General features: G+C 41.8%; 1 protein-coding gene across 5 annotated transcripts in view; it reads right to left on the bottom strand.

The window, feature by feature from the left end:
• Positions 1 to 22,148, bottom strand: part of LOC104358393 (lethal(3)malignant brain tumor-like protein 3) — a 69,112-nt gene extending 46,964 nt beyond the window's left edge. For 3 of the 5 annotated variants that reach the window (XM_042793583.1, XM_042793581.1, XM_042793582.1), the window contains exons 1-5: positions 22,063 to 22,148; positions 3,706 to 3,814; positions 2,975 to 3,146; positions 1,466 to 1,523; positions 318 to 406 (exon numbers count right to left, since the gene is read on the bottom strand). In XM_042793583.1, coding sequence (XP_042649517.1) covers positions 318 to 406; positions 1,466 to 1,523; positions 2,975 to 3,146; positions 3,706 to 3,767 — 381 coding nt within the window. In that variant the 5' untranslated portion in view covers positions 3,768 to 3,814; positions 22,063 to 22,148. Of the gene's footprint in view, positions 1 to 317; positions 407 to 1,465; positions 1,524 to 2,974; positions 3,147 to 3,705; positions 3,815 to 22,062 lie in introns of those variants that run through there. The other 2 variants (XM_033002135.2, XM_033002137.2) reach the window with 2 other exon arrangements.

Here is a 22,148-nt window from a genome sequence, read left to right as displayed (position 1 = left end):
GGAGATTGCCTAACAGCCCATTTATCCAGAGCTACCCAAAGCAGATTGAAACAGTCATTGTTTATTTGTGAGTGAGATTCAGCCAGCAATTTTTACACTCTGGTTTAGGACGAGACTCACAGGGCAGATGCTTGTTTCCACAGTGCTTCAGGGCTGGAAACAAACATGTGGGGGTTTTACTGCCTGCCTGCACCAAAACAACTCATAAATGTAACTGCTGGCTTCAGGGTAAATCTCCAATCCTACCTCCACTGAGTTAGCAATTCTGTGATGTTGCCTGAGAAAAACATATGAAGAGAGTTGAAAAAACTGCCAACCTCTCTGAACAGTTTTAGGGGAGCAGCTGGCATCCGTTCCTCTTCTAAGTAGGAAACCCAGTTCCATACCTTCTTCCTTCCAGGAACAACTAAGCAATCAAAAACAAAGAGAAAAATGAATGTTTCTCTCAGATGCCTCCCGCTCTGCCCTCTCTTCTCTCTCTCTCCTCCCACGTACACGCCAACGCTGCTTTGCTGTTGTACCCCAAAGGAGGCAGTGTTACCCAACTTTTGAGGAAAGGTATGAATTCCAGCAGTAGGGAAACCATGCTCATTTCTCATTAAAAAAAAAAGTATTATATCACAGATCAAATGAATTGTGGCACCTGGATTGCTGGCAAGCCGCCCATGGAAATTTGCCACTGTAAAGTTTGGACAAGATATAATAATTTTAAATTGTGGAAAATAATTCCTTCTCGTAATATTTCATAGAGGAATAAGGGGTTAGATATAAACAAAAAGACAGCACAAAGAGGCATATAATTGCAGCTGAAATAAACCTAAAATAAAACAAATGAAAAAGCAAGTGAATTTTTGTTCAGTTCACAAGATTTTTTATATATATACACACACATATATTTATAACCTGCTAATACCACAATCCATCTACTAGAGAGGCAGCTACCAGTACACAGATGATGAAAACAACAACTTGGGTAGGTGCTTCGATTCATTCTAGTAGGACCACAGTCATACATACAGAAAACAATGTCTTAAATGCATATTAAAAATCTCCCCTGGCTTACACATGCTAATTCCTTTAAGGTATATAATAAACTTAACCTGTAGACTATAATCAATCACATGTTGTTTACAACTTATTTTCTATTTAGCATTTTAGTATGTGGCTATGAAGCTCTCCAAAGTCAATGGAAAAAAGATTTTTATTGTCTTCAGTGAGCTTTGGATTGGGCTGTCTCCTTCTAGATCCTCTACACTGTGCCCATCATGCAGGCAAATCTAGTATATTCTTGCTAATACATTTCAGAAGACTGACTGTGGTAAGAGGGTTATGTACCTAATAAGCTATTCTGAATGTGAAATGAGCTCTACTGTCCTTTCCTCTTCTGTTTACTATTATTCATTTTATAATAGCTAGTAAAAAAATCTATAAACATTAAAGAAAAGAGACTATGAGCTTAGCTCACCTTGTTTTATTGGTTTAGTGTTTCTGCGGCTTTTCATATTATTTGATTTATTCTTCTCCTAGACACAGATATGTTAAAAAAAAGTTTAGCAATATTGTTTTTTCCTCCCTCTTTGATCATCTCACAATGCAGGTACAATAAGGATGTAACATGTAACTAACAGAACTATTAGCTAGCATTATTTTCTTTTGAATAACCCTGCAAGAACATTAGTAGGGTATGTTACATATATAACTTTGATCCTGCAGTATCCCAAAGTGCTTTACAAATTATTTAATATATGCTACTAAAGTTCATTTAAATGTGGCTACTGAAGAGCAGCATGGGCCCAAAATCTCCATTACAATACACAGGATTTGATTTCTGCAATGCAGGATTTGCTGCTCACGTAAGCAACCTTACTGCAATGCTCCATTTTCCTTTTCCTTTCAGAGGTTCTCGTGTCCATCTATGCCAGAGAATGGCTACAGAAAAAAAATCAGTTATGAAGCCCTGAAGGAAGCAGAAGCTTCAAGTAACTAATGTCATCGATGAACACCACAGAAAATGTGGTCTCCCTGTGTCACACTCCGAGACAGACTGGCGTTCACGTTTCTTCTATGTGGTTTTCAAATTCATGTTTAATTCACCCAGGGTTGTCATTTCTCAAAGCAATCCAAAAAGGGCAAAATCTGAAATGCAAAACTGCCCGCCAAACATGCCCCAGAAGAGACAGCGGGGCAGTTTCAAACGAGGAGGAGGAGAAGGGGGAAGAAACAGAATGCAAGTACTTCTGAAAGCATCCGTCCTTTGAAACATCTTATACACATCACAGAGAAAAGCTGAGCCACAAGATGAGTTAAACTGTTGATGACATCGGAAGTTTCAGCTTGCATTACCAACGAACACCCACCCCCAGCGTCTCTGCATTACAAAAGCATATGCAACACGTGAATATAAATAAAATGGTTCAGGCCTGAGATGCTACACACATGGCAGCAGAGTGCAGGCTTGCAAAAGAAGGGCCCAAAGGGAGTGAGATGCTTAATGAAAGTTAAGAAAAGATCAGGTCAGGACTGAGGTACTTCTATTCATCCGCCATTAATCCAGATTTCTAGTAGTGTAGTGAGTGTACATGGAAGTACCTAATAAAAAGCAATCTTCGGTTTGACACTAATCTTCAGTATCACATAATAGTACTTGACTGTAGCTAGATAAAGCATTTTTGGAGGCATGTGTTTTTATTACTGTGAAATACACTTGGTGCACAGGGCTATAACTACACCTATAAAGTTACAGTCTGAAATCTTGACTTTGGCTTCAACATGAGCTATTCACCCTTACGACTCCTCAGGCTTCAGAACAGATATTCTCATTACTGATGTAAATCAGGATGAGTCCCAGACCATTCTCATCGGTACAGAACAATCTCCCTCAGCTCAGTTTGCATTGCACAGTGAAATCTGAGACACAGAATTGTCCCTGCTTTTCACAGTTCTCTTTCAAGAAAATTGATGCAGTCTCATTTACCTCATCCTCATCTGCATTTTCCTCGTCATCCTCAGACTCCAGAAGCAGTCTTCTCTTCCTTCTGAGACGTTTGACAGGTCTGTCAGCCTCATTCACCTGACAGCCACTGCTGGTATTAAGATTTCTACTATTTCCCCTGTTTCTGCAATCATCAGGAAAGTCTCTGGTATCACTAAACATCCAAAATTGAAAACAAAATCAAATTAAAAGCGCAACAGTACTCCTGCAGTATTCCCAGTGTCTCTGTACCTCTTTAGAAGAATAAAGATGCCTGGGCTGAGAACCTAAAGAAGTGAACTGTGTCTGCAGAACTTGCCAGATATATATCCTTTAAAAGCACTCCAAAGCACCAGCACAGCTTTCACCACCAGAGCAGCTTAAGAGGGTTTTTAACTTTGCCTTTTTTACAATTCTACAGGAAGTTATGACATCATCCTTACCTGTAGGACAGGGAACTGAGGCACCAAGTACACAACCAGCATTTCTGCAGGTTGCAAAGATAAATGAGGATGGAGCTCTAGAGAGGAGCTTTCCTGTGTCGAGCATGGCAGCCTCAAGGGTAACAACAGGAAGGTCACTGGCAGAGCTGTGCAGGTGGCTCTGCCTCACCCACACCACTGTAACACTTGCTCTGAGGATTTCATTCTACTCACAGCAACACTTTTCTCTAACACAATGTTCTCTATAATGTTTTTAAAACACAGAACAGGAAGAATCTGAGGTTTCTTTACCTGTCCCTGTGCTGCTGGGAACCTGTTTGAGTGCAAAACTTTCCATTCTCAAAGCAATCCATTGGCTCACAGGTTTGAAAATCGGAGCAGGGCACGTCTTCTCCAGGCACTGAAGAATGAAAAAGACAACTATTAAATTAAAATGTTAAAACACCTTTCATGCAATTAGTTCTGTCAAAGTCCTTTACCAACTTTCATTAAGTGACCCTCAGTATCCCATTATGAGGGAAAAAAATGATTATCTGTGTGCTGGCACACAGAAGGAGTATACCACCTCATTAAAGAAAAACCCCTTTTATCTGTCATATTTTAATTCTGGTGAAATCCTGCCCCCTGTAAAAGTGATAAAGGAGGATATAATCTCAAAGCTACAACCAAGATACAATTACAAATCTTTTTATATTTTTATTCCTAGTAACCCTCTAACTTGAAAGAGAAGTGTCAAACAAGTCCATCTTGTTTGATACTTTTAATACAGTTGGTTAAGTTAAAAAACTTCCACTTTTATATATACTTTGTACATATGAAAATCCTTCATAGGCAGCCTCTAAAAATAGCACATTATTGATGGGAGAACAGAAACAATTATTTCTATATCTAGAAAGGGATATGTATCAATCTTTCATCTGAATGAAAGTATGAAAATGTAAGGAATAACTCCAATATATCATTTATGCTTACTTCCTCCTATGATTTCAATTCTTCCTAGTGCAAGTTATTTTATGTTTAATATTTTAACAAAACACAAGGGCAGTGATACCCACTATTGGGCACCTGCACTACCCCGATGCATGCTTTGCTCAAGTAACCTGACGTTCATATTGCGCACGGAGGCTCCTACGTATACATCATTCCTGTTTTAGTGACACTGTTTGTGTGCACCGGTTTGATCGATCCATTTTTGAATGCACCATTACACACATCAAAAGAAAAAAAGAAAAAACACACAATCCAGAAAAACCACACAATCCAGAACGCTGAGATGTAAGTCACTTTGCTTTTTGTTTAAAGCCATTTTCATAGGCTCCTTACCAGTACTTGTACTCATTCTGCTAAGATGACTGACATTTTTCATTTATATTTGATTGCTCCCTGTAGTCCAATATGGATGTCAGATGGTCCTGGCTGGAATTGGGCAGACAGACTGCCTATGCACAGAGTGCACGCATGCCTGCTTGTATCGCAAGCGTCTCCCTGTGCTGTCGGGGACTAATGATTCCAAGCAGGGAAAAGACAAAACAGGGAAGACTTGCAAGAATGAAGAGTGCTTGAAGATCTCTGCTCAATTAGAAGTCACACTGATCTATTGAATATGCTTGGACTAAAAGGGTGTGAAAAATTCTTAGTGCTGAGGTGTCCATATAAGAGCTGGTTCTTTGCCTGATGGATTGACATCTCCACAGCTTGCGCAGACGAGGAGAACGATCCACAACCAGCAGGAGCATAAGCAAATGCCTGTAAGCGTAAGTGAATCTGCAGAGCTTACAATGAAATCTGAGATGAGAAAAGCCAGCAGGGAAGACAGGTACAAAGCCTTCCTACCCGAAAACCGAAATAGTTCCATCAAAATCCCGGGGAAAGCCAACTGGCAGACACTTGTTAAGGCAGGTAACAAGACGATATCATTCCCCCCTCAACAGAGGAATTCCCTCCATGGGGAATGCATGACTTCAGTGATGTGGCTTTGCCTCGACCAGGGATGCAGCATTGCTAACACAGACCTTATATAAAGAGTTAACATCTTTTCAGTTATTGCACCAGCATTTACTGGCGATGTTGACAACAATGAGACACTGAACAGGCTCCATCTGCTGTCCTGTGGTGTCTATGTGTCCCAAGCTAATTCTCAAAGTCTCCTGCCACCACCTTAGAAGAAGATCTGTTTTGGTACAAGGCATCAGGCAAACCTATCAAGGGCTCCCTTTGCCACAACCACATGCTGTCACACTTAACCAAGAGCATCTTTAAAATATGACCTTGTGCTGGATGGCTAATGGTACTTTTGGGATGAGAGCTCTTAATCGTCACTCACTCCCTAGCACTGGTCTCCATTAGCGCTCTCTGGAAGACACTCAGGCACATCTGCAAGGGAGCTCTACTGAAACAGTAAGTAATTTAACCAAAGTAAGTGAGGCTGGCCAGCTTAACTGAGTGGTCCGGAATGGAAGAGCTCAGCGGTTGTCATATAAATATTCTGGTTTGAGCTACTGGTTTCTGGATAAACAGAGGAAGAACAGGTCTGCAAAGAGCAGAGATATTTTTTGTCCATTACATTGATATCCATGTTCAGTAACATGCTTGAATTATCATTTTAAAACTGTTTTCCCCTAATTTCAATTACAGTAGCCTTGGAAACCTCAAAACTTTTATGGCTAATATGGCATGAGCCAGGTAAGAGGAGATTTTCAAGGATGTTCTTGCAAAGATAACTAACACTAATGGGGATTCATCCTGAGCCAGAATGCCAGGTTAGCACAGCACTGTGCCATCCATTGATGCTCCACATTGTGTAATGCATGCAACCAGAGAAAGGAATAACGCTGAAAACGCCCGTCGCCCCGGAGAGCAGTCAGCTAAGGCACAGCTATATGAGTAAATCACACAGTGCCAGACCCTGCAACTCACCCACATGCATCTTCAGCACAGCCTCGGGGCACTTCTGGCCTAGGACACCTAGCATCAGCGCAAGCAATTCCCAAGCATGGTTCAGGAGTTAGCATGGAGCTAAGGTGCTGCCCAGTGGGTACAACCACTCCGTTTTGGAGGCTCAGAGTATTTACTAAGGTGCATATGACCAGACCATTCTGGTCTCTCAAAGCCCCAGAACAGGTAGTTTGTTTTAACAGACACAGACTTAATTGCTGTCATGACAAGTAAATTACCAGTGTTAAGGAGAAACATTGATGTCATTGCTGATCCACTACCATGGAAAGAAGGGGCTCCAACTTCCCAGAATCATCACTTAAAGAGATCCCAGGATGTAAGTTGAAACTCAGCATGAGAGGGTTGTTTGACTACATTGACAAATCTAGCCCAGATCGTTTATATAACCATACTTAACTTCCACAAAGGCGAGCACAATACGTGTGCCAGGTACTGTTATGACTATGCAGTAATTCTGTTCACTGTAAATACTCCTAAAATATTCTAAATAAGACAGTGACTCACTCCACATGATGCGCAAGGGAACACCACGCTACTGAAACACACATTTCAGTCAGACCTGTTTCTAGAAGCTTTTTCAGAAACTGTATATTCTCTTCCACAGTAAAAAGCTCACCTTCCAAATCAGTGCTAGAGGCAGCGGAAGTGTTGATAGCAGCAGGAGCAAAGCTGGTTGGACTGGCATTTACTGCTGAGGCTGAAAGAGTTTTTATGGCTTCTGCTTTTACTTCAGTAATGAATTCTGGCAGTCCAAACTCATTTAAACAGAACTGCAGGTAAGAGAAGAAAGCAAGCAAATAAGCAGTAGGGCAAGGAAGGGGGACAGGAAGGAATAGGACTCTCTAAGGAGCAACTGGGTATTGGACAAAAAGAAACGGCTGATTGTACAATAAAAAAGCATTAAAAGTAAGTAACAATAAAATAGAGAAACACCCTACACAACTGTTTCTCAAAATGTCACCAATGGGCCCCCAAAAAACCCAGTGATGCATTTTGTTGCCAACGAAGGAAAGCAATGTTAATTCTACCTGCTTTGGATGTGCTCCCCTTATAAAACCCTGACCTCTGATGACCACATCAGAATAAACACCCTCGGAAAAGCAGTTCAACCCAAAACTGTGCTCTGATGGTTCAAATTCATCCAACAAAGGACAATTACATTTACTGCAGTTACAACGTACAGCAACTTTCCTAAAATCTCAATGTAAGCAGGAATCACCCAGCTGTTGACAGAAGGATCACATTCCATCAGAGAACTTGTCCAATAGATCCCTCAGCTGGTGCTGCCTGGGCTTTAAAGACCTCAGAGCACAGCGACAGCCGGGACTGCATAAACACAGTGAGCATCTGGAGCTGCAAGAGGCCAAGCGGTTCTCAACTCTTCTTCAATGACACTTGACAGTCTGGTGGGAAATTAACTTCCCAGAGCAGCAGAGGAATGCAAGGATAGGCAGAGGCAATACTGCTGAAGAGCAGCAGACAGTGAGAAATAAGTAGCCTTTCTTCAGCTGATAAGCTCCTCCTTGCACAGTACCACTTATTAGTGAAAGCCACGGGGGTTGGGGCTGACCCAAAGAGAGAGGGGAAAGTCTCAAGTCCAAACCAGCTGTTTCCAAACAACCTAGAAATACACCTAACAGAAGGTACAGGCAGTGCAGGTAGGCAGGTGACATGTACCGGTATGGCCAGGAGTCACAGTGTCCCAGATCCCACAAGTTTTGACCCTTAAGAAACCCACCATCAGCTGCTGGGGTAGGTGACCCTCCCACGGAGGCCCTGCTAGCACACTCATCCTCTGCTCTCTGCCAACCCTGCACACACACTGCCTGTCCTACTACACGCCAAGAGTAAATTCAGATGCAGAACAAGAAAGCCCCTCTAGACACACAGCGAAACACTCACACCATCAGGTAGCTGTGGGATGGGAATGATATGTGGCAGACTGCAGAGACTCTCATCATTTAAGCTTAAAAAAGTTCTTAGGCTATGAAGGAACATTTCACTGGTCCAGATAAAATTATTAAAGTGTGCCAAATAGTGTCAATGCTCATCTTTTATTAGCCCTGATCTGCAAAGGCAATTGAGCACCAAAAAAAAAGTTACTTAAAAAGTCACCTTTCTGATGAGCAAATAGCTCTAAAGATTACTTACTCCTTGATCTTCTTTACTGTCTGCAATACGGAGCTACTGAACTCCAGAATGAAAGAGACAAGTCAAAGGTGGGTTGCATTTGCAAGCTCTGCTCCAAAGCTTTTATTCATAGCACTTTATGAGTTTGAGATCTTTTCTCAGCCATCCGCTCTTCGCTCTAAAGCTGCTAAACCCAGTTTAAAAGCATTTGCTTCACCTCTGAAGCAGGGCTCCTCACTGCATTGAGAAGCACTGTTCTTCCCCAACTCCTGTGTGCTTCCTGGGCTACAGATTCTGCCTCCAGCACCCTTAGCCAAAAAGTTCTTCCTCCTGTTCCCTCTTTTTTAGCTGAAGCCTGTATTTCTTAAAGCTTCAGAGGTGCTGGACTTGCTTCTAAAAAGCTCACTTCTTCCTCTGCAGAAGAGACAGAGGATCATTTTTATTTCAGCATGAAGAGAAACAATTCATTTGAAATAAATGATGATTCTAAGTGGTCTAAGGTTCCTGCAGGAGACCATCCAGTTTAGAAGAAACCTATCACTTTCCTCAAATGCCAGAAGAGCAGCAGCACAATGATGCAGGTCCCAGGGGTTCCTTGCCATGGCTGATAAGGACAGCTCAGCATTATGAGCAGAAGGTCAGTGGAAGGAGCATCCCCAGAGCTCTACGTGCCATTAAGCAGCAGAGCTCACACGAAGCAGAGCTCACAGCTGGAGGTAGGGAAGGGTGCCAATGTCATTTTGTATTAGCAGATTAGTCTCTGGGGTAGCGACACTCCTGCATACAAATTAACAGTTCTGATTCAGCCCAAACCAGTGAAGACAGCAGGCTGTTATTTCCTCTTTTAATAATTAGATGGCATACCTGCAGTCACATGAACTGGTGAAGCCCAGCCCATGCCCCAGAAAATGCAAGTTTGCATTAGAAACACAACAAGCACCTTTATTAACAGTCTCCGATCTGATGCTGAGGAGTGGCTGATACCAGGAGGCAGCCTCCAGTTTCATCCCAAAACTCCTGAAGGCAATATCCCTCATTCCTATGTTCTGGAAATGCCTAACTGTGTTACTATTAGGACTGCACCTTCCTTTACACAAAGGAGTTCAATATAGCATGTTTACTAATAGGAAATCCACACAAACCCTCCAGAAATAATCTGTCCTTCCTGAGAATTTTTTTTGAAGGGAATTAAGGAAAAATCTAGTTCATCGTGCATGCAAGAACTGGAATATAGCAGGAAGAAAGGGGAAAAAAGGATTAAACAGTAAAAGCAAAAAGAAAAAAGTGTTCAGCATTTCTGCAGTGGAAAAAAAAAAAAAAAAAAAGTGTTTGGCATCTTAAGAATGAAGTGGCTTCCTGTGAAGCTAGTGTTCCAGCTAAACATTTATACCAGACTCACTAAGCCTGGTACTCAGTGCTCCGATACTTGATCATCTAGTATGAAACAATACAATATTATTTGGTGTCTTTCCATCTAATAAATAACATGATACTTTGTTTAATTCTCTACCATTGTAAGGAATCAATAAAAGTGAAGCTGTTTCTGCAAAGGAATGTCACTGCTGTTTAAGAGAAAACCTGTGGCAATACACTGTTGAGCTCTTTTAAGAAGTAGAAGTATGACTTTGATTAAATACAGGACAAAACTTAGGCCACTGCAAAATAACCATCCAAAGGACCCCCTAGAAAGTCAGTGGACCCAGTTCCATGGCCGTTTTACGGGAGTGTAAGCCACTGATCTCAAAATACTCCAAGCATGCATCCATGTTCTCTCGAGACTTGCTGGCAGAAGCAGTTTCCTCATAGCCTAAGCAAGGTCTGACAGCCCGTGCAGAAGACTTTTCTGTACAAAGGAAGGAGAAGGAAGAGGGAAGGGGAAGACTGTCAACACTTGAGAAGGTGGGGGTCCTGATTCTGAATGCCTGATGTGATACCAACAACCTGATTTTTCAGAGCTCTCAAGTCCCTTAAGCTCCAATTTATTTCACTTGGAATTCATCTTTCCTCCCCCGCCTCCCTCCCAAGATTCAGAACTTGCAGCCCTGAGGGCAATTTTATGTATTCATTTTCAGCCACCAGAAGTGCAACTGAACTGAAATAACAGTTGAAGGTAATTTGGGAAACTGTCAACAGACACTCACCCTCCTCCTCCTAACATAGAACACCATGTTTGTGACCATAAGATCTTAGTTCCGATTTACACAAGAGCTGTATTTGTCACTATCATGAATACATAAGATACAGACAGCTGTCAAAAGCTGCAAAAAACAAGTGATGTGAAAAGGACCTAAAGACTCAACCCCACAAATTGAGAAAATTTGTCTTTCAGAGAAAATGTCTCTTTCATGCTGGGCTGAAATTAACGGGATTTGTTGTCTGAGTATGTTGTATGGACATTACTGAGAATTAGGAAGATCAGGCCCATAACTTCTATTAGCAGAAAACAATTACTTAAAATACTTCCTGCCTTTAGAAATCAATTGAGCAAGAAATTAGAAGGGGATAGGGAGTATCACCAGGCTTTCAGAGACATTACTAAAATTTCACCACTTCCTTGGTAATGCCAACCCAGTTGTTTAAAAAAAAAGTGTTCTCCCTGCACAACTTTTATTTCAAACTACAGAATATATTGTAAATGCTCTGCGCTGCCAAAAGCATGGTGGTCACTCAAGTATTGTGGTCCTTGGGTTCTTACTTGTATGTTGCTACCAGGCAAGGTACCAATGCCATCTTTCCAGTCTAAGGCATTCAATAAATCAGGGTCTGCTGTCAGGATGCTGATGATGCTCTCCGAGACATTCTGTTCCATCTTTCTGCTTAGTCTTTGGGCTCTTTATTTAATTTTAAGAAAGAAAACTAGGGTGTGAAAACAAAACAAAACAAAACAAAAAAGAGACACAGAATAAACAGACCTGTTGTTTACATTTCATGAAGGGTTTTCAGAGCAATATTAATTTCAAAAGATGGGAAAAAATGGCAAACTTGCATTTTGCCCATGACGCTTCAGTAAATATGAATAGAAAATTAAGTGTTAAGCATATGTGCAGCTTGAGGAAAAAAAAAAAAAAAGATAAACCAGAAAATTTTAACAGTTACTCAATCTGTATGATGTTTTTGCCAATTACAGTTCACTGGCAAGATCCTGCGGTCTGTGGATTCAGTAGGAGCTTTGGTCTGGATATTAGGAGCACCAGGATTTAAAATTACAGCAACACAAACACACAGGTGCCTGCACAAACTCATATACTTTATACAAGTGACAAGCCTGTACAACAGGGAGGTGGGAGCAGCAACATCTAATGGCTGTTGCCAGGTCCCTCTATACTGCCATAATGTCAAGGCTCTACGCTAGGAACACTATAAAGCTCTTAAAACGCTTAAGCTCCACCTATTGCTTTCGCGTCCCAGCAAATAAACTAATGGGGTCCATTAGAAGACTTGACTAAAAGCCATACTGCTATATGGGCTCCCCATATCCAATTACTCAACTATTTTTGTGGTAGACATTAACCAAGCACTGACCATAAATTAACTGTACGTTCCTGCCCTTTGAACATAACCTGAATATTTTCAATCTACGAACATAACTGCTTTTAAAAAAAATAAAAAAAATTTAAAAATTCACAACCTTCCCTTGAACTGTCAGCTCTACTAATTTTTGCAGTGTGAGCAAAACCACTGACATTAAGTTCAAAAAAGCACAGTCCAGCTGATAGGTCTAACTGCATTCCTGTGGAAATGGGTCAAAACTGCTCACCGTGGGGGTCTTTGCTCTGACATCTCAAGGTTTTAGTTCAATAAGGTCACTCTGAGCTCTTAATTCAGAGTAAGAACAGGCATCACCAAAGGACCAGGTGCTTGACGGGTCTTTGGCAGACTGTTTCTCTCCTTGAGCACTGGAAAGTGCCTTAAGATACATGGCTGGGGCAGGTTTTTAACTGCTGAGTGCTTAAATAAGGGCAGGCAAACTCTACTCCTGATCTAGAGCCTTCCACGTGCTAGACCTTCTACCTACAGGTTGGAAGTGTAAATTTAATTCAGCCAAAGGCAAAACCACAGCTCTGATGTAGGATAATACACAACATTTGAGCTTTCCTGCAGCTCTAATTCAAGCGTCACAGTTCTTTATGATTATCTTAATTGGGTCAAAAGCAGGACAGACATTTGTGAACTGCAATACCAAGTATCTTTGGGTATCACAATCTAATCCCTGTAGAAGTTCCTCCTTTCCCCCCCAAATTATTAAATTCCAGCTACTTACAATCCTGCATAATTGTGAAGATTAGCGGCATATAAACTAGTCAGAATGAGTCAGGAGGGTGAAAACGGGAGCATAGCAGAGCAGCAGCCAAGCTGCAGTTGGCAGTTCAGCTTCCACCGGTTTTAACCGAACTGCAGGTGCGGAAGATGCGCAGCTGGTGTCCTTGGCTATGCACACAGAGCAGCCCCGCACCAGCCCCGCGTGCCACGGCTGCACGGAGATTTATGAACCGGACTAAATAAGCCTTATGTAGGTGGTTTTGAACAACTGTAGCCAAAGGCTTGCCATACATTAATATTTGATGCAGCCTTGTACATCTATAAACACCTGTTTGCAGCCAATGTTTTGATGCCAGTTTCAGCAACGGCAAAACCATTGCTTTTTAGATGTTATTCTTTGCATTCAGGCTTTCAAAAAGAAAGAAACTCAAACACCAAGACTATTTACAGACCTCCCTCTGGGAGAAGGAGTTTGGAAGATACTCGGACAGAAGTAATTAAGTTGCAGAATTTATTTAAAACTGGGCCAGGAAAACTGTCAAAAATCACAGTGTAGAAAATAATCTTGTACTAACCAGGGAAGACCTCATACAGTAATGGGCCTTTTTAATCTCTGTATTTTATAAATCCAGTAAAACTCCTAGAAAAATATAATAAAGAAATAACTTTTCTTATAATGGTCCCTATCAGTAAAATCTACAATAAAATCAAGATAGTCCAATAAAAGGAAGCAAATAACTTGAAACATTGTCAAGAGCCGTAGTCAGGCATGAATGTTCCCCATTTGTCCCTATTTGTGGTTGCTTTTCATCTTTAACATTTTAAGACTCAGAAACATTAATGCAAAAGAAGATACAGCAAAAGTAAGATGAGTCATTCAGTCCCAAGTTGCAGATTCAGATTTATGAAATGATAAATGACTACCATGCTGGCAGAGATAATGGTTCATAATTAATATGCTACCACCCAGACCTCTGTGCTTTATCTTTAGACAGGGAATCCATAGGCAGAGGAGGTCAGAAACACTCAGGTTTTGATCTCGTTTCTGCCACTGAACCACAGTGCAGCCTTGGGAAACTGCTTCATCATTACTGTAGAAAAGCAGCTTTGGTTTTTAACATCCATCTTGCTTTAGTTTAGAGACAAACCAAAAAAAAAAAAAAAGAAAGAAAGAAAAAAGGTGCAAGTTCATACAAACAAATAAAAGTGTGAAGGCTAAATGGGTGGATGGGGGTTTGCTGTATTTCTCTGTACAACATCAGACCTTATTGGGAAGAGAAACATTTCAGCAGAAATCCCATTTCAGATGCTGCCAGGTTTATTTCCAATGACATGAGGATTTCAGTGTCTTTATATGAGGGTAAATGTGAAACACAACGGTACAATAAACCCAAAGACTGTAAATCAAGTAACAACACTGAAGTTTGCAGCCCTTCTGGCTAAGCCTCCATGTACCAGGAGGCAAAATTCCATTTGAGAAGCAGCTGGCATCAAGAAAACCATCTGATACTGTGCTGTTCTGGGAATAACTGCCTTACAAATCACCTTTTTTCGCCGAAACTGAATGGGAAACCTAGCAAAGCCGGTCATTTCATTCAGTGTAATACACATGCACTCCAAGCGAGCTGGCATTCAGTGCTCTGTGCATCCCTAGCTTCTTGCAAGATTTGGCAGCGGTGTCTGACACCCAGCACATTAGATCTGCCAGTCACTCTCATGACGTTAGTGGAGAAATGAACTGCAATTTAAACAGAAACAAAAAAAAAGTATATCATGACTTCTTGCAGGGCACAGCTAATTTGGTGTCAGGAACTGCTTTAACACTTACCAGTTCAGACACAACACTCACTTGCCTGTCCTTTGCTACACTGATGACTGATGATACTTTACTTACCCATGAAAACCTATTACTCACCTTGAGCAAGTAATATTTTACAAGGCTGAACTAATGCCATTACCAAAAAAAACCAGCTTTACCTCCAGAAACAACAGTGAAGTTGTTCAGTCAGGAATTGAAATGAACTTTCAGAGCCTGCAACAGAACGGTACCAATGCCTCAAGAGAAAGTGTTAGTAGCCACTGGCAACCATTTAACAGTGTGAAGAATTAAGTGCTTTCACTATCTATGTCAGTGAAGGGAAAAAAAAAAGATAAAACTCAGAACTGAGGAAATCCAGGATCCATTCATTGTACTTCCTACTAATTTTTTGTTTCTCATTAAAAGAGAGAAAAATTGTAGCAACAAAACAAGGAAAATACTGCTCTGAAAGATTGGGGGGGGGGGGCGGAAACGGTCTAGGAAAGGAGGGATGCCTTGGGCTCACAGCATGGGCTGGAATGGACGAGAAGCAAACACCTTCTGTTTTAGCTCTGCCGCAGGACCACTAAGATAAACTACTTTGGTTTTCAGGAGTTTGCCACGTTCATTTGTACAATACAGCCCTTCCAAGGTTACCCTAAGTACACATTAATGTATGGATTATGCTTAGGTGGTATTGTGCTGGGAGACAAAGAAACAGGCGCCATGGGAGTGAAACTTAGATCAGTTTATAAGATCAGACAGCAATATAGTGAGTTTACTCTAAACCCAGCAGCTGATCCTAGTATTAAGCCCAAACCAACACTGTAGTTCGGAAGCTGCTATCTCTTGGTTTCTTGACACAGTTATGTCAAAAATACCCCCACACGCACATATTTGTTTCAGCTGTCGAAAGAAAAGCACCCACACAGGCTGTGGCTGCTCGCTACATGAGCACACTTTCTGCGAAGTGCCCGTTTTACAGACAAACCCATTCCCCGCCCTGCTGACGCGCCAGCCAGCTCTCCCCACGGAGCGCGCTGAGAACGAAGCGTGCGGCAAGTCAGCGGTAGCACGTCTCCCTGTGAAGGCTGAGAGCGGCGCTGCCTCACTTCTAGTCTAACTACCCCCATCTGCAGTCATACTCACTTTGCTACCTTTCTCTTTAGCTTTATGTGACAGCTGAAGCCAGCAAGGAAGCAGCCTTTCTCCTGTCCATTCTGCTTCAGGAGCTGAATGAGGCACTCAGTGCTGGCGAGCATTTCGACCTATTCCAAACAGAAAGGGAGGGACGCAAAAGAAGGTACAAAACCTACTTCCATGCCCACAGAGTTAACACTTTCTGTTTGTTTACTGAAAGCGAGGAACAGAAGCGTATCTTACGTTCCTTTTTAGAGCTTTCATTAAATGTGCTTGCTGCTCAGCTGCTTTTCCCTGGCTCTTCATCTCCAACTGCTTGTGAAGAACAGCGGCTCTGTGGAAGGCACCTGGCCACTGCCAAAGCCCTGTGCAATCCTCACACTCAGTGGGCTCAGCCAGGAGGCCCAGGGACGTCTCCTCGAGGCCTGAGACCATGATGTTGCTAATCCCAGTCCCAGGAAACCAGTTCTAACCAGTGCAACACTTGGCACACTAATGAACGTCAGCCACTGCCACACAGAAATCACACACCATAAAAACCGTCGCGTTCAGAAGCAGCTCTGCAGGAGCAACCCACAGCACTCCCTAGCAAGACACTGGAATTTCAGCCATTTCTAAATCTGATCTAATTTCTACAACAACAGAAGCAAGATAGAAATACTTTCCATCACTCGTAATCAGAACTATTTTCATTCAAAACTTAATGACCTGTAAGGAAGCTGTAAGATTTGTGATTCAGGATAAAGTCAATTTTGTGACAACATAAAAATTGCAGTTGTGGGGAAAAAAAAGTGGTTCTAATGGAAAACTAAAAGTTCAGGCACACCACTTACATGCTTAACTAAGACACAAAGAATTAATTTTGCAATAAAACATGCTCTTGAAGTGGAAGTAGTTAATTAAAGCAATCAAGAGGAGCACACCATTACCCATAATGTTTTGTTGTCCTCCAACATTTCTGACATCTATAACAGCTGCACATTGGGTATAGGCTCTCAGACAGACATTTTAAAGGGATGTCAAATCTCTGCACTAGTTATTTTATTTGCTTCTGTTCTGAAGCCACTTCATTATATTGTATTTTTCTGAATACTCGTAATTCTCTGGGGAATAATTAAGGTTGGTCATCGAAACTCTAAATGACTGGTGTTAACGGGACTAGTCTTAAGCTCCAGAACTACCAGTACCTACTCCAGAAGTTTTTCATGTGTCATACTGATACCAGCTGCAATTGTTCCACATTGAATAATGCATGTCAAGTATTTCAAAAGAAAAAAAAATGCACAGAATTAATGAAGAAAGCTTAAAAAATACAAGTAAGTGTAGGCTTGTCTTTCAGATACATTTGATGCTGAAGTCAAGAGGCAGAACCAGCCAGAGTGCCCATATTCTGTGTACATAATTGTGCAACAAAAATTGCAAAACAGATTTTTCTTCTGGTATTTGTTTTCTAAATAGCTTGGTAGAGCATACAGTCAAATTGTAATTTGCAGATTTTGTATTACTACAGAATGAAGGAATTAAAGTAAAATCTGGCACAGATGGCCATATAAAAACATCCAAACTTCTTTCAATTAAGTATCACATGCCTTCTTTGTGTTAAATACAATGAGAAATTGCAAAAATACTGCTGTCCCTATTGCAGAAAAGGTTAGGTCAAAAATTAATCTTCTTAGAAAATCATATGAGTCTGAAAAGTGAAGTGTTTAGTCAAGGAACTAATTAAACAAAAACCTAGAGAAGTACTTTTTCAGATAATATGAAAAAAAGCACAGCTTGCAAACATACATAAGCCATTTTCCATCCCTCCTTTCCCATCAGAAGTTTCATCAAGTACAGATGGATTGGTATCACAGTTGTGAAAGGTGAGGAGAAGAAAATATGCAAATTGCATGAGCAATATTGCTGTTATTGATCCAACAATGCACTTAAACTCATGCTTAGTCCTATCTGATTTCCTAAAGGATTTTGTGTGTGCTTTGGAGCTTCACTGACAGCATCTATGCAAACGCTCAGAGCCCCACACTTTTTTTATCTACATCACCTAACTTTTCACCTTGACAAGTTATAACCCAAATTTCCAGCTAATGCTTTAAAAACCAGAAAGATAAAAACCCCTCACCCACAACCCATACAGAAGTACCAACATGTTCCAAATGTGATGTATAAACATCTTGTGATTTATAAAACAAGGATAAACAATGATATCTTGGGCTCTGATATCTGTCTATCAGCTTCAGTACAGTAAGAGTTACAAACCAGACTTGAGATGCTATTTTTCTCTGACAACCCAGTACTGTCCATGCACACTCTCTCAACTGAGCAAGCAAGGGCAGCTGCAGACCCTCTCCAGGCATTTCAAAGGCAATTCCTTCTCAATACCCATTCTGTAGCCAAGGGTGACCTGCTGGAAGTACAGAAATCTGCACCTGGTTTCAATACAAGTGAATCACAATGAAAAGGACTACTGAGCCAGTAAGAGCCTTTCACTGTTTGAAATAAACAGATTTTTTTAAAATATACCTTTATGGGACTGACCTTTTTCCGATGTATTTATTTTTTTCAAAAAACTTAAGTGATCCAGTCCTATGTTATCTCATTTGAAAAGCTGTATTATGCCAAATTTACACATATTCTGCCCCCAAAGTGGACACAGCTCCAGCACCAATGGAGAAACCAGAGCCCAGGCTCTCGTGTGTGGGAGCTGACAGGATGGAGCTCAGGCTCCCAGGTCCTGTGCCATGCTGCCATCCCTCTCCAGCCATAAAGACATCTTCCAACCACAGCATGGGGAAGAAAGCAGCTCCTTAGAGCCACGACAAGGGCACTTGAGTTTAGCATTAACAAGGGAAGTGAAAGCTGAAACTACTGTAGCTCACCCTGTAAATTCACTGCAGCTATCTTCTCTTTCCTCCAGTGTTCTCACCATTCATGTTCCAGCTTCCGGGGACACCATAAAGTAGCATGGTGTAGATGAAATATGAGCAAGCAGTCAAAAAAAAAAAAAACCCAACCAAAAAAACAAAGAACAACCCAACAAACTATGTGCAAAGAGAAAAGAAAGGGTCACACAAAGAGATGGAGCAGCGGGAATACAAGAAGAGCCGCCATGTACTATTTGAAAAGCCATTTTAATGCAGGTTGGAAGACACAGCACATCCCTGCAAGCCTTCCAAAACTCCTGACTCCACCAACCCCACCACAAAGAGACAGTCGAGCCACACGACTTTTAACAGTGGTGACTACTTCTGTGCCTGGGACCATCTGATGTGCCAGCAGGACCTCAGCTCTGCACAGCCCTGCTACCAGCCAAACAGTAACGTGCCAGGAAGCTTTGATCTGCCTCATACCAGTCAAGAATGAACTCTGCTGCTGCTTATGTTCAGGTTTCTTGCTTAAATCATGTATTTTGTTTGGTTTAAAAGCTACATCATAGATAGGGCTATCAAAACAAATCCTATGTGATTCTTGAATATAGTTTCTACCTCTGTTTGCAGAGATTTACCACGCTTTTATCCCGTCATTTAGCTGGATCCAATCGGAAGTTAAACAAAACCAAACAGGCGATAAGCCAAAAGATGCTAAACCTTATAATAAAATATCCATTCCCTTGGAGGTGAAGTATTTTGCCAATAAATTGAACTATCCTCTGGAAAGTAATCTGCTAAATTTAGCAAAACACATCTGCACGCATACCTCACCTGCAGAGCACAGTTACTGCTACTAATTAGGAGGGACGGGGTTTGGTCAGATCTCTGTTTGCTTCAACTGCTAATTGATTCCACATGTCAGAGCTTTCAGCTGCCAGCCTTCATTAACAAGTAAACATTTGGTCATTTTCCCCCCCAGTCTTTGATCTCATTTTTCAACCCACTGTGCTACTTTCTTCCCTCTCCTCTACCTGAAGACAACACACTGCTGGAATTCTTGAGAAAAGGCTGAAATAGATTAAAAATTATAAACAAAGGGAGAGAGGGAACAGTATTTGTCTGGGGAAGAACTGACATTGCAACTCAGGAACCACCTTGTTATTCCACAGAAAGACTATAAATGTCCAGAGTAACTGCTGCTGTGGTCAGTCTGGTTTTGACCCAGTTTAACTATGTTTTCCTGATATTCAAATTGTGCAATTCTTATAATGGGACTTAGGCCTCCAAAACCCTTTCCTGTGCAGAGATGAGGCATGGGCTGGCACAGGAAGACTGAACAGACTACACATCTTTGTCCACATCTCTGTCACCACCTTGGGAGAATCTGATTTCACTACCCATCTCCCAGTGTCAGGCTTGCAGCCCAATGCACTTCTCACCTCTCAAAAACCACCAGTGTTCACCTGGAAAAGGGCAAGGAGGGTTATACGAGGCTTTACCCTCAAATTCATATCCACCCCACCAATGGAATATATCATCATACCCAGAAGTGTTTAGACTAAAAGCTTTGCACAAAGATAGAAGTGAGATAAGGGAGAGACAGACCTTATCCTGCAGATAAAACAACACAATTTTAAGCCAAGCATTATAAAGTAAAATTGCAGATGCTGTTTTAAATAAATTTTAGATGCTACTTTTAATAATCAGTCTAAAGACCCATGACTCTGCTACTGCCTTAAAATGCCAGTGAATAAAGAATTGGTGATAAGAAGTGCAAACAGCATGGCTGAGGCAAAGAAAACACACACTTGGGCCACAAGAAGTTAGTTGGTCAGGAATCATCTGCAGAACACATCTGTTTGTAACTACTCACCTTACTGCAACTTACATGGCAATAAAACCCACAAAGGCAAGATAAATTAACTCTGGCCAAGAAAAATGGATCTGGCCCTGCACAATCTGCCCAGTCGTTGTACCCAGTTGTACTCAGCAGCTCAAATTCAGGCTCTATTTCCACCTCTGCACTCACGATGAATTACAATTTATTTCACATGCATTCAGCCTTAATGGGATTATTTGCACTGTAAGGTGCAATCAATTTTAGGCCAAAACTAGAGCACAGAGGCCAAAAATGTCCTCAGTTTTAATTGCATCTGTAATTACTTTATACAACTACAATCCAGCAAATTACCCTGGGGACTGTTACTAATTATTATTACATACCTTACACTGCCAAGTAGAAATACTCACTGAGGAAAAGACCATCCCCACCCTCAAAAATATGTAAGTTAAATAGATGGGACGAGGAAGAGCAGGGAAGCAAAACACTGACGCTAAAGAGACCACGTCAGACTGCTAATTGCTGCACAGTAGGAAGAGTTTGCAGCATCAAGTACCCATTTTCTCTCCTTTTACTTCTGTTTTATTATATAAGACATGAACCAGAGAGGTCTTACGCAATTTGGCACAAAAGATCAGAGCTCTTTATCCCTTAATCCCAATTACAGACCAATGTGCATGTTTTTGTTTCTTTTTTAAATTTATCTGGGTGATATTTGAATAAATTAATGTTTTCATATTAAAAGTCTAATCCAATTCCTGGCGGCACCGAGCATCAATAAAACTGGCCTAATCCCTTTCTTGTGAACACCAAACATCGTTGATTGTTCCATACCAATCTTTACCCAGAGCACTGATCAAATACTTTTGAAATATTATATCTATTCCTCTGTTTATCTGGCACAGGCCTTCCCTCTGTTCATAAAATTTTTATATCATTAGTTCTAGTCTTTGAATTTGCTGTCAGGAAGTTTGATGATTTTTTTTCCCCTCATGTAAAAATGTCTATTTTCAAACTTAAATCTTTCTGATCTTGGGTAAGTCTCCAAGATCTCTCGCTGTTGCACTGTATTTATGTATTTTTTAATACTTCTGAGTTTTCAACACTCCCAAGAAATTTCTGCCAGAAAAACCGGGACCAGGGCTGGATAACCCCGATTTTCTCAACCGCCTCTTGCAGACCCATGAGAAACAGCAAAAAAAAAAAACCACCCAGAAACTGTCAATATTTTATGATTTTGCTTTGTAGCCCGTGAACAACTTTAACTCGTCTTCTGGGTGCATCCATAGCTGAGCTTCAGAGTGGACTTTCCCCTTTTCAGTGGTTTAAAATACACTTTCCCCACCCAAGCGGGAGCTTTTACGCTGAGGGGAACCCTGAGGGGTTTCCTCAGCACCCGGCGGGGAGGAGACCCCCGGAGAGGCGCCCGTCCTCGCCGGGGGTCGAACTGTGAGGGGACGCGGGACCGCCCCGCGGCCCAGAGGCGCCATTTCCCCTCACGGACCCCGGGGCCGCGGCGGGCCGGCCCGTTCCGTTCCGTTCCGTTCCGCCACAGCGAAGCGGCCCGGCCCGCCTCGGCCCCGCCGCCCCCCACCACAAGATGGCGGCCGGCGGCTTCCCGCGCCGCCGCCCTGCCTCCCGCCGCTCCCACTCACCCCGGCCCGGCCGCCCGGTGCCTCTCTCGCGTACCGGGTCTTTTTCTCTTTAACTCCGGCAACAATTAGTGCCCCGGCGGTCCCGC

Source organism: Tyto alba, unplaced genomic scaffold (genome assembly GCF_018691265.1).
Source record: "Tyto alba isolate M040663 unplaced genomic scaffold, T.alba_DEE_v4.0 Super-Scaffold_20, whole genome shotgun sequence".
Lineage (NCBI taxonomy): Eukaryota > Metazoa > Chordata > Aves > Strigiformes > Tytonidae > Tyto > Tyto alba.
This window is presented reverse-complemented; position numbering and strand designations above follow the sequence as displayed.